General features: G+C 44.7%; 1 protein-coding gene across 3 annotated transcripts in view; it reads right to left on the bottom strand.

Moving 5' to 3' along the window:
- Positions 1–385: 385 nt before the first annotated feature.
- TFPI (tissue factor pathway inhibitor) overlaps positions 386–13077 on the bottom strand; it is a 366688-nt gene continuing 353996 nt past the window's right edge. For all 3 annotated transcript variants that reach the window (XM_078680482.1, XM_078680483.1, XM_078680485.1), the window contains one exon: positions 386–1538. In XM_078680482.1, the coding sequence (XP_078536608.1) occupies positions 1459–1538 (80 nt within the window). In that variant the 3' untranslated portion in view covers positions 386–1458. The remainder of the gene's footprint in view (positions 1539–13077) is intronic.

Consider the following 13077-nt stretch of genomic DNA (forward strand, 5'->3'; position numbering starts at 1 on the left):
GCAATGGCGTCCTAGAAGTGGCACACAAGGCTTTGATGCAGGGGAACGCCCACCCTGAATACATTATACCTGACGCAGATATAATGCAGCGCAGAGGTTTCCAAAGTGACCCATCTGTCTAGTTGCGCCACTTTGTAAATAGGGCGCAACATGGCACATTTGTTTACGCTGCCGGTGCTTCACAAAAATTAACGCAACGGCGGCGCAAAAGTGACGCATGGGCTCATAAATAAGCCCCAATATCTCTATTTCACCATTAATCTTTACGTTTCACACTCTGGGCTCATAACTGGCAATAATTTAACCTAGAAACATAGTTTTAAATACATTGGTTAATGGTTTAGCAAGGCCATGAAAATTACACGCTGCTGCCCACACAAATCGACACAGTACACCAACCTTTATTAAAATGTAAAAAAATATTAGGGGTTATTCACAAGTGATTAGAACTTGAAATATGTCAGCACTTATTCCGGCTTCAGGCCATCGTTTTCAGTGCATCTTATGATCAAATTCTAATAGTTATATACAGTAAACTCAGTTCCACTTAATATACTGTGGCACACACATGTAAGCATTTCCATTTGCGGTTTACAGACAATTTTCACATCTTGAACAGTCTTTTCTTACACATCACTATCCACATCCGGTTGCAAAACCATAGTGGGCAGGAGAGGATATCTTTATTAGAGGTATCATGGTGCTCTCACTGACAAAGGTCTAAAGTATCTTACAACTCCTAAATGTATGCCAACTTAATGGCCCTGTTTGTAATGAAAAAACCTGAGTAAAGTGACTTAATACCAGATCTTTAGTTACTATCAGACCTGTAGTGCCTACATGGTTACTACTGAGTTCCTCCCTTAACTAGCTGCCAACCCCTTAATTAAAAAATGTCTTTCCAGTACATATACTAAACATGCCTTTGTTGTTTGTTTTATGATTTATATTTAGGTCCATTCTCCACATTACTCAAATTAGCCACATAAATTGAATATCATTTCAAAGGAGAGAAAAAACAATATTAAAAGTGTTCCTTCCACTCACTACCTTTGCCTTCCCCTTTGAAAACCTTTAGTGTTGTTTCAGTTCAATGCTTTGTGGTACTTCTTCTGTGCAGATTCACAGGAGAGCTTTTCAAAGTCTCTTTATATAAGCTAGAGCTTAAGCTAAATTCTGTTTTTGAATTGGACAGTGCTCTTGGCACCAGGGAGGTTATGTGATTGAATATACAATGTAAGGGGATGAAAGACTTTACAAAACTGCTTTGTTACAAGGTTGAAGTCATTCAATTATAAACTGAACTAAATACATCTTTCACTGTAATAGGTAAGAAGCAAAGGATTTCCAAACGAGACCAATTCTATTTAAAATAATGGTTATTCATTGAACAGGTTTTAAGAATTATGCAGTTCCCCACACACTAAATGTAGAAAATTGGTATAGCGAATAATACACTCAAGCTGATTCAACGACTGCCGCTTCAGAAGATGGTTTTAAAGATTGCTTCTTTTTTTGCCTTCTGAGTTTCACTGAATCTAAATGAGGAACAAAAAGGTAGTATTAGACATTATTTCGGACTAGCAACAAAAATTGTTTTACTTGTTCAAATACATCTGCCCAAAACTACTCTGCTAGTCATTTTCTCGTTGAATCTATCCAATGCTCACTTGTCCAGATTTAAGGAGAGGTCTTCACCGGGAACAAGATATATTTCCATCATATTTACAAGAGAACTAACATATTCAATGGTAGATATGAAGGCCTATTTTCAAGTTACACATTTAATGACTAAAATGCAAGACATGAGGACTGTCAGAGGTCCAGTGGAGGCTGGAAACACTTATCTATTCACATCTTAGTTCCATCCATTAGTATCTGATCCTTTCCTTGTGATTTGAGGATGACTTGAAAATTAATATGTGATAACTTCATAAAGATTAAAAAAGTGAAATAATTCCTGATCATACTTTAAGAGCATGTCCCCAATTTTGTTGTTTGAAGCTGAAACTAGTCAGATTATTTCACAATTATTTGCTGATGACTACACAATTAATTCCATTTAAATTTGTTTTCTATTCTATGCCATTGAGCATACAATGTTCTACAGTGATCTGCGTGTGAGCTATATCACAGGTTAATCTTTTTGTAGGCTTTCCTTTTTGTTTACTTCTAAATCTTTATTGATAACAATAAGCAAAGGAAAGTTGCTAGCTTTAAATCGATTAGTAACTTTTGTTAGCCTCCCCAGTTGAGGAGATTTTAGTAACTCAGACCCTCTTTATTTATATTTCGGTACTGCATTTCTCATACTCCTGATTTCTGCCTCTGTCTACCCATTACGTTACTCTTGTTGCATTTGTTTGCCTTTCTTTCTTGTACATCCCTCACAATATCATGGTTACTTTAGCGCATAGTGACATTCACATTTTGGTTCCTAGTGCCTATAGTTTCTTATTCTTCATTTCTCTTGCTTTATCTTCTGTACTAAGGCCCTTTTATTACTGCTCTGCGAACAGGGCCGGACTGGGAACCAAAACCGGCCCTGGCAAAGTGCTCGACCGCCCCTCCCCTACCCACTTCGGGGGTTGGAGGTGCCGCCGAGGTCTTTCCAAGGGTCGGTTTTCGGCCGATTTTGTTACAGGGCCGATTTTGCAGCTAAGTTGCAAAAATGGCCTGTAACAAAACCGGCACCCAGGGGCCCAAAACCACCCCCCCCCTTGCGGCGCACCGGGGGATTGCCCGGTGCCCGCTACTGCCAGTCCCGGCCTGTCTGCGAACCTATTCCTCTGGTGAAATCCTGTGTATTTCAATTCCTTCCTTTCTTTCTTGTTCAGCCGCCTCTAGCTTTCCGACCTTTGCTGTGCCCTGTTCTTTATCTTGAATCAGTAAATTATGAAGAACATTTCCCATTCTATCTCTGTATGTTTACCCAGCTCACTGGCATTGATAAAGGCAGAAGCCGAAAGGCTTCTGTTTGTCTGGGAGGCACTAAATTGAATAATTTAATGACTCCGTGAGTGCCAGTCTATCGTTCCTTGGTTGGACCTTTGTACTAATTGTAACATGAATTTCATCCTAACCAACCAATGGCAACCACTGCAAGTGGAGCGACAGTGCAGTGGTGGAAGTGGAAACGAATATATATATATGTAGATATCTATATGTATATATGGCTTTTGTCATTTTACAGCTCGGCAAGGACAGCACTGTGCTAGTCCTATGCTTAAAGACTTTGCTGTAGAAATGGCAAAAGACTTTGTCCTTTTCTATCTCGGCGTGGATGGCACTGTGCTAATCCTATGCTTAAAAAACTTTGATAGAAAAAAAGACATTTGAGGTGAGCAGATCTAGAGTGTCGCTGGTGTTGAGGGTGCTCTAACAGGAGCTGCTTTCCAACTAAACTGGAGAACTACCCAGAGTTCTCTCCTTCTTTTTTGCATAATTTATGCATCACTCTATGCCTGAAAAGGTTTTGTTTCGACTTATACTAGGTGCTCCCTTGTGTCTGGACAAAGCTATACCTCTCTGAAGAGCTCTAATTAGAGCGAAACACTGTGTCAGGGGTTGCTTTTACTCATTTCAGGTTGACTTGAGTTGGTATTTTACCAATTCAAAGCTCTAATACTGTGCCTGAAGTGATAAATGGCTTTTGTAATTTTACAGCTCGGCAAGGACAGCACTGTGCTAGTCCTATGCTTAAAGACTTTGCTGTAGAAATGGCAAAATACTTTGTCCTTTTCTATCTCGGCGAGGAAGGCACTGTGCTAATCCTATGCTTAAAAACTTTGATAGAAAAACAGACATTTGAGGTGAGCAGATCTAGAGTGTCGCTGGTGTTGAGAGTGGTCTAACAGGAGCTGCTTTCCACCTAAACTGGAGAACTACCCAGAGTTCTCTCCTTCTTTTTTGCATATAAATACACATATATATCGAAGTACAGTTAATGACCGCCTATTCCACGGCGGAGCCAAGCAGGTGCGGACCTCTTCCCCCCAAAAACAACAATTTTCATGCAATGACGAGCCACCAACACACAGGATTGTGTGAGCAGTATTCTTAATTTATTTGCATTTTTCTAGGACGATTGTCCTCCGTGACGCGTTTCGCTCCGTGAACGGAGCTTGATCACATGACGCGCCCCAGCAAGCAGTGCAAATTTAAAGTGAACATAAAAGCCCAAACAACCTTAAAAAATGGGCCGAAAGGCAGCAAAGTGCATGAAATAACGCTTAACGATAAAAAAATGGCATAAAGAGGTTACATAATTACAAGAAATGTATAAGTTGGAATACAAAATTGATGCGTAATCAATATACACTTATATTGTTGTTGGACTTACTCCTGAGGCGGAAAGCCGGGAGTTTCTTAAATCTTTTAAGCATTTTGTGTGATAACGTGTATTTTAACTTTGGAAAATACTTTAAAAAAAAAAAAAAATCTTACGCCCACTGCCCTCTCGCGCTCACACACCGCTAAGCCGAGTGAAGGCTGACGCGACAGCGCCGATTGGACAAACGCCGCCACACCCAGCAGCGGACACGCCCACCGCGCTGGCCACGCCCCCTGCCACACCATAAGAGGCGCACTGACTTCGAGAGCGGTGTCTTATGTTGTTGGACTTACTCCTGAGGCGGAAAGCCGGGAGTTTCTTAAATCTTTTAAGCATGTTGTGTGATAACGTGTATTTTAACTTTGGAAAATACTTTAAAAAATCTTACGGCCACTGCCCTCTCGCGCTCACACACCGCCCAGCCGAGTGAAGGCTGACGCGACAGCGCCGATTGGACAAACGCCGCCACACCCAGCAGCGGACACGCCCACCGCGCTGGCCACGCCCCCTGCCACACCATAAGAGGCGCGCTGACTTCGAGCGCGGTGTCTTATGTTGTTGGACTTACTCCTGAGGCGGAAAGCCGGGAGTTTCTTAAATCTTTTAAGCATTTTGTGTGATAACGTGTATTTTAACTTTGGAAAATACTTAAAAAAATCTTACGGCCACTGCCCTCTCGCGCTCACACACCGCCCAGCCGAGTGAAGGCTGACGCGACAGCGCCGATTGGACAAACGCCGCCACACCCAGCAGCGGACACGCCCACCGTGCTGGCCACGCCCCCTGCCACACCATAAGAGGCGCGCTGACTGCGAGCGCGGTGTCTTATGTTGTTGGACTTACTCCTGAGGCGGAAAGCCGGGAGTTTCTTAAATCTTTTAAGCATTTTGTGTGATAACGTGTATTTTAACTTTGGAAAATACTTAAAAAAATCTTACGGCCACTGCCCTCTCGCGCTCACACACCGCCCAGCCGAGTGAAGGCTGACGCGACAGCGCCGATTGGACAAACGCCGCCACACCCAGCAGCGGACACGCCCACCGCGCTGGCCACGCCCCCCTGCCACGTCTCCCCCAGGTGCCATAAATTATGCTGAGGTACAGGAAGCACAGCGGACGAGCGCAGCGGGCGCGACGATTGCGCGCCGAAGGCGCGCATAAGGAAAGCTCGTCTGCGCTCGTCCGCGCCGAGGCCGGGCCTAGGGCCACCCCCCCTGTCACAGCGGGCCCCTGCCTTAGCCAAAACACCGCCATTCGTACCTACACTTCCTCCCAACTCCGCATTCTCAGACATCGGGCAGATGCCCCTCATGCCCTACCTCGATTCGACTATACCAACCCCAGTATAGGTCCGCACGAATGTCCATTCTGCACAGAGGATACACCTATTACCCCTCCGGTCCCCACCCAGCAAGTCCTTGCAGCATTAATAAATGTGAGATCACTTCCCAAACATAAACTGGAAATATCCGAGTTTATTGACCGACATAAACTGGACCTACTATTCATCACGGAGACATGGAGTGATGAATCCTCAGGGCCAGATTTTAGCGCTGCCACTCCCACCAATTACTGTGCATGTAGACTCGACAGACCAAAAAAAAAGGGTGGAGGGCTAGCAATCATATACAAAGATCATTTTAAACTCACAATGGTAGAGGCAAAACAACCTGAGTGTGAGGCGCTTTTGTTCACCATTGGTATCTCAGGAAAAACCTCATTTAAGGGTATCCTTATCTATCGCCCCCCGGATCTAGATCGAAATTTCTCACAAATTTGGGCAATCTAATTGAGGCCTCTACAGGATCCCCTTACTTCACAATACTGGGTGACTTCAATTTTCACCTCGAAGCCCTAAATGATCCTGATACATTACTTCTAATTAATAACTTAGAAGCAGCTGGCCTTCTTCAAATGGTAAAAGAACCCACCCATCAAGCGGGGCATACCTTAGATGGGATATTCACTAGCAGTCCTCACATCTTTGTCACCCAGGTAATCCCCCTAATCTGGACTGATCATGCAGCTGTCTGCTTCTCGATAAAAACGACCCCGACCATATTGCCAGCTACCTCCTCTAGTTCAGTCCCGTGTAGGGACTGGAAACACATTAACATCAATTTACTAGAGGAGATGTTGCTTGATAGCACCCTGCCAGATACACAAGATCCGGAGCTAGCCTCCTCCAATTTCCTGAGCTTGCTAAACACAGCATGTAACAAATTAGCTCCAGTTAAAATCTCTCACTGCAAGAGAACGCGCCCCTCGGCACAATGGTTCACTGAACCCTTACGTTTACAGAGGCAATATTGCAGGAATTTAGAGAGGCAATGGCGCCGCAGTTACAGTCCCGACGACAAGACAACTTACAAAAACGCCCTCTCCTACTACAAAAGGCTTATCATATCAGAAAAAAGCTTATACTATTCATCGCAAATCAACCAGGCACAAAATTCGGTAGGACAACTATTCCAGGTCGTCACCCTCTTGTCTAATCCACCGGCCCCGCGCTTAGAAGGCTCCCAGGTTCTCTCGGACACTTTGGCCAAATTCTTCGAGACAAAAGTCAGTTCCATCTTCTCAACCTTCTCTCACGCCCCCCTTGCCCCCTCACCCAAAGCACTACCCACCCCCAAAGTATCAAAATTCACAGCCTTTGAACCAACCACCCAGGAACATATCCGACAACTTGTGGCCTGCACGAAATCGGGCTCTCCTCTTGACCCATGTCCGCCCATGATCCTGAATCGCATTCCGGAAGCTATCTCACCTGCCCTAACTTCAATCTGCAATACAATGTTCCTAACAGGCACCTACCCATCTGTCTGGAAGGAGGCTATTATCAAACCTCTTTTAAAAAAAACATCCTTGGACCCTCTTCTCCCTGCCAGCTATAGACCTATTGCCTGTCTCCCTTTCCCAGCCAAGATATTTGAGAAAGTCATGAATACTCAACTTTCTACATTTATTGAGGACAATAACCTATTGGATGATACCCAATTCGGGTTCAGAAAAGGCCACGGAACGGAGACAGCGCTGCTTAAAGCAGCAGACGAGATAAGGGCCACAATGGACAAGGGAGGATCGGCGGTTCTAATACTCTTGGATCTCTCCGCGGCTTTTGACACGGTCGATCATGTCACTCTGATCGACCGTGTCTCGGCATTAGGAATTAAAAACAAAGCCAAAGAGCTCCTAACCTCGTTCCTGACAAACCGGCCTCAGACAGTTAAAATGGGCAATTACACCTCCCAAACATTCTTCCTCCCCTGCGGAGTACCACAGGGCTCCTCGTTAAGTCCGACGCTTTTTAATATCTATATTGCGGACTTGGCGAGGGTTATAAAAGCATATGGAATTGCCCTGACAACCTATGCCGACGACACACAACTGGTGCTATCAGTATATAACAACGGTACGTCGGTGGCAGCTAACTTTCAAGAGGGTATGCTGGCAATAAGTTCCTGGATGTCATCCAACTGTTTGAAATTAAACTCTGACAAAACAGAGGTGATGACATTCGGGAACTTGCAACCCATTTGGTCCCCTCAGTGGTGGCCAACACAAATGGGTGCACCCCCCCTGCCGGTGACTAAGGTACGCAACTTGGGAGTAATCTTTGATAACAAGATGACTTTTCTCCAACACGCCAATTCGGTGGTGTCATCAGCTTTCTTTATTCTAAAACGGATAAAGAAACTGCTCCCATACCTACCTCCAACCGCGGGGAAAATGCTAATGAGTACACTAGTGTTCTCTCGAACAGACTACTGTAACTCACTCCTACTGAACTCCCAAGAAAAAGTCCTCAATAGACTGCAGACCGTGCAAAACGCCGCAGCCAGAATCCTTTTAAAGATTCCTAGATTCACATCGACCTCCCCGTATATTAAACAGCTACACTGGCTTCCTATCAGGAGCCGCATCAAATTCAAAGCTCTATGCATAGCATATAAAGCCACCAATAAGCAAGGACCACTATATTTACAAAAAGCTTTTGCCCCACCTGAGTACTCAAGAACTCTACGCTCAGCATCAGCCCACTTGCTGAAAGTCCCACGGACAAGAAAGTCCAACTGGGGAGATAGATGCTTCACCACGTCAACGGCCAGGCTTTGGAACACAATACCATTCCATATAAAAACTGCTCCTACACTTCTGCAGTTTAGAAAGAAACTTAAAACGTGGTTGTTCCCAGCATAATTCACTACCTTTCCACCTTTTTTGAGAGAGTTCTGCAACACTAGCGCCGAGACACCCGCAAGGGTATTTGTGCGCTCTAAAAATCGAATAAATAAATAAATAAATAAATAAATAAATACACAGTAATTCATCAGTGATCATAATGACGACAAGTGCCTTTAGAATCACAACGATCATTTAAATAAGAAATGAACGTTTAGAATAACTAAAAAAGAAGAGCAGCATAAAGTCAATCCAGGAATAAAGTGCATATATATATATATATATATATATATATATTACCCACTGGCGGTCGCCAGTAGGTAGTTATAGTTTGAAACTAGTTTCCATAGGAAAAGCGTTTGTTCTTTTGCCAATATCTTTGGCGCCGTTTGACGATTCGTCACAAAATGTTCAAAACTAATGGCTCACTGAGATCAGCTTCTGTCTTGAAAGTTTGGGGGTGATTGGTGAAGCGAGTGCCGAGAAAAACAGGGGGTCCCAAAACGTGTTTTCTCCATTTTAATTTCCATAGGAAATTGTAGACACGGCTACAGCCTGAACTGCTGATCGGAATTACACCAAATTTGGCAGAGAGGTAGCTCCTGGTCCAGAAAGCACGCTTATCTTAAATGGTGTAAAACCATTCAGTAGTTTTTGAGATATTTAAAGATTTACTGATATCGATATTTTAGAATTGTGCGATCTGATTAGCTGAGCCCTCCCGAGCACAAGCTTACCTCTGATTGGCTGCCAACACTTCAAAACAGGAATTATTGGCAGCCATCTTGTGACTCGGTACCGAGGGAGAAGGAAAAAAGTGAGTGAACCATTAAAAAGAAGTAAAGGGGACTGGGTACCAACATCCTGACCCCCCCGACCTAAAAAAGCATTTTGTTTACATTTTTGAACCCCGTAGAAAATGAAAGGTGGGGTGATGAGGTCCTCTTGTGTCCTGAGGACATCAGGACACAAGTGGAATTCATCCTCCGAGCAGCAGTGCGCCAGGAGGCGCGTTTTCAGAGTGGTGTAAAAAGGGGCTTGGCCTCGGATCACCTCTCTGCAATCCAGCTCAGCGGCGCTTACAGGAGGTACCTGGTGGGCAAGTTTGCCCCCAGGCACCCTCAGGATTCAAGGGGACTTAATCCCCCAACCCAGAACGCGCCAGGAGGCGCGTCTTCAGAGTGGTGGAGAAAGGGTGCGTGGCCTTTTATGAGAAGTTAGAAATCCTGCTATGTGGGACTTACTGGAGCTAATAGGAGTGGTAGTTGGCCCCCAAGGTTGACGTTGGGTGCTAACTACCCCTCTTGTTACCTCCAGTAAATCCCACACAGTAGGATTGCTAAGAGTTGTTCGGAGACCATGTTCACCTTTCTCCACCACTCTGCAAATGTGACTGCTATGCTATAGTTAAAAATTAGCATATAAAAAACCTTAGAAATTCACTGAAAAAACCATAGGTTTCAGGGACGTTATAGTTAGAAATTAGCATTTAAAAAACCTTGGAAATTCACTGAAAAAAACATAGGTAGTGAATTTATATGTATATATGAATATGCTGCTTGCTGCTAAAATTTTTGGCAGTATTTCTATTATGTCTACTGTTTGAACATGTCACACAGCTGCTGTTGGGTTAAGTGGGTTCCACACTATATATACCCTCATTTGTGTCATTGACACATCATGTGATCAAGCCTCTTCGAGAGGCAAAACGCGTCATGACAGTTGCTGGCTGGAATTTCGATCACGAATAAAGCACTGAAAATTTGCACTTATTTGCGGTTTCGCTCTGGCGTTATTTTTGCTGCCGTTGTGGAAGAGGAGCATGATGGATGGCGTCCTTGGACACACATATATATATATATATATATATATATGTGTGTATACATATATATATATATATATATTTATTTTTTTCACCGTATTCAGCCCAGAGCTGGCGCTGATTGTTAGAGGCTGATTGTTAGAGGCGGTGCGTGGCCACGCCGGTAACACTCCTTCCAATAACCGCTGAGGTCGGGATTCAGATTATAAAAATGTATTTATACAAAAAGGGTATTGCCATGCCCAATGCGTTTCGGTCCAGTTACTTGGACCTTGATCACGGGATCATTTATGTGTGTGTGTGTGTGTATCAAGTAACAAAAATAAATAATGGAAAATAAACACATATCAACAAAAAAGCACTTGCAGATAACAATTGTGAAAAAATGCTCTCCCTTAAAAAAAAAAAAACAAAGGCTATTACATTGGCAGTAATTTGCCCAACAAATCTCCCAAAAGCATTATTTCGAACCTGTAGTCTGTTGTGACTATGACTACATAATAAGGTCAAGGATGCAAATCTGTGCAAGAAGAATGCTATCCCAAGACAATAGTAAATATGCATAGGGACAAGAGGCAGATGTGAACCTTGAGCTGCTGCTGCTGCAGGGTACATCGTCAGGTGTATACACATGTACTATTTTACATAGGGTTCCTAATAATCCAATTCATGTGGGGTTTATTAAGAGGTATATGAGCATTTGAAGAAACAATACATGGTCTCCCTTACAAGAAGGGTCTAAAGCCAACTAGGAAAGAGAGCTTTATCTATTCTGATCTTCATATAATAAAAGCACATGAGCAATGTTTTGTGCTTCAGGAACGATGTAATCTGGAGAAGGGATCCGACACCGGACAACAGGACCTCCTTCAAGCTTGCCACCCGGAAACACCACCAGCTGATCCGCGCCGCCAAGAAAACAGCATTCAAGGACAGGCTGGACAACAACGCACACAACAGCAAGGAACTCTTCAACATCGTGAAAGAGCTATCCAACCCCAGCGCAGGAAACAACGACATCACCCCATCGCAAGACCTCTGCAACTCCCTCGCCTCATACTTCCACAACAAGATCGCGGACATACACAACAGCTTCAACAACCAACCAACGCACACCATGACCAAACAACCACCCCCCACCACCACCCTCCATGCCTGGACCCCGATCAGCACCGAAGACACCATCCGCACGATGAACTCCATCCACTCCGGATCTCCGACCGACCCCTGCCCTCACCACGTCTTCAACAAGGCCGACGCTGTCATCGCACCCCATCTGCGAGACATCATCAACACATCCTTCGACACCACCATCTTCCCTGAGAGCTGGAAACACGCCGAACTCAGCGCTCTACTCAAGAAACCAACAGCGGACCCCACCGACCTCAAGAACTACCGCCCCATCTCGCTCCTCCCGTTTCCAGCCAAAGTCATCGAGAAGACCGTCAACAAGCAGATGGCCACCTTCCTCGAGACGAACGGATCCCTCGACCCCTCACAGTCCGGCTTCCGAGCCAACCACAGCACCGAGACCGCCCTCATCGCCGCCACCGATGACATCCGAGCCCTGATGGACAATGGAGAAACAGCGGCCCTCATCCTCCTAGACCTCTCCGCGGCATTCTGTGGAAAAGTAAATTTTGCCATGTTCTGTGTCCCTACGCCCCATCCATCATATGTTATGTATGCATGACCAATATGCATATGTTATTCCCCATTTCTGATTAAAGACGCAATTACAGTTGTGTCCACCTCTGGTATGTTAGTTTCCAGTCCTCGTGAATACTACGAATATCAGGCCTATGTAAAGTAATGTTGCCACGTTTCTCAGTGTGCACGTTGTTCAATTATAAAGTCCCCGTTTCTAGGCCTCAAAAGGGCCCGGACCACATTTCAGCTCCTGTCTCCTGAAAGCCTCGCTGAGGAGCGATACAGCCCCCACCTGTATCCTCGACCTTTCACTTACTTCCTGCCTCGCAGTGCCCGGTGCAGCCCGGCCCTGCCTCTGAGTCTGCCAAAAGTATGTTATAGTTCCTGCTATCAGTTCAGTCCTCCTCTTCTGCATTCCTGAGCTACTGAACTGCATCAATAGTTTCCGTCATTGTCTAGCCTTCTCGGCTCCACGTTAGAGAAATACTGTATTTAATGGTCATTTAATATTCTTCACGCACTACATGTAGAATAATGCATGGTCCAGTCTTAGAATCAGGTTAGCCTTTCCCCTCATGACTTCTAGTTTATATCAACATGTTCCCTAAACATTAGATACCAGATAGGGTTTAGGCACATGTCGCTCCGACCCTCCAGACTTTAGTCTCTGCTCCTAGCACAGAGTTCGTAGCCCCCAGCTTCTCCTAGTAACACGTCATTGCTAGTTTTCGCGCACCATTAGGTTAGAGGTCCCGGCTCCTTAGGTAGCCCCCTCCTATGTGTCCGCCCATTCATGACATATTCTGTTACGTTTCGCATCACATGTCTAAGTAAACTCCCAGTTACACCTCTTTTTACTGTTATCTCTCGCGACTGCTACACGTCACGCCTTCTGCTCCACCCACTGTTACGCCTACTGCAATGTAATGCTATGTGTTTGCGCTATGTATATATGCCTGTTTCTTGTTATTGAATGTTAGCGCGCTCATCCCAGACCTAGCCCCGGCAGCTGCCGGGCCTCTTTTCCCCTGTCATTCTGTTCCCATGCAGGTTGTCCTGATCCTGTCCTTATGCTGTAATAAACCTGC

Source organism: Lissotriton helveticus, chromosome 3_1, assembly GCF_964261635.1.
Source record: "Lissotriton helveticus chromosome 3_1, aLisHel1.1, whole genome shotgun sequence".
NCBI lineage: Eukaryota > Metazoa > Chordata > Amphibia > Caudata > Salamandridae > Lissotriton > Lissotriton helveticus.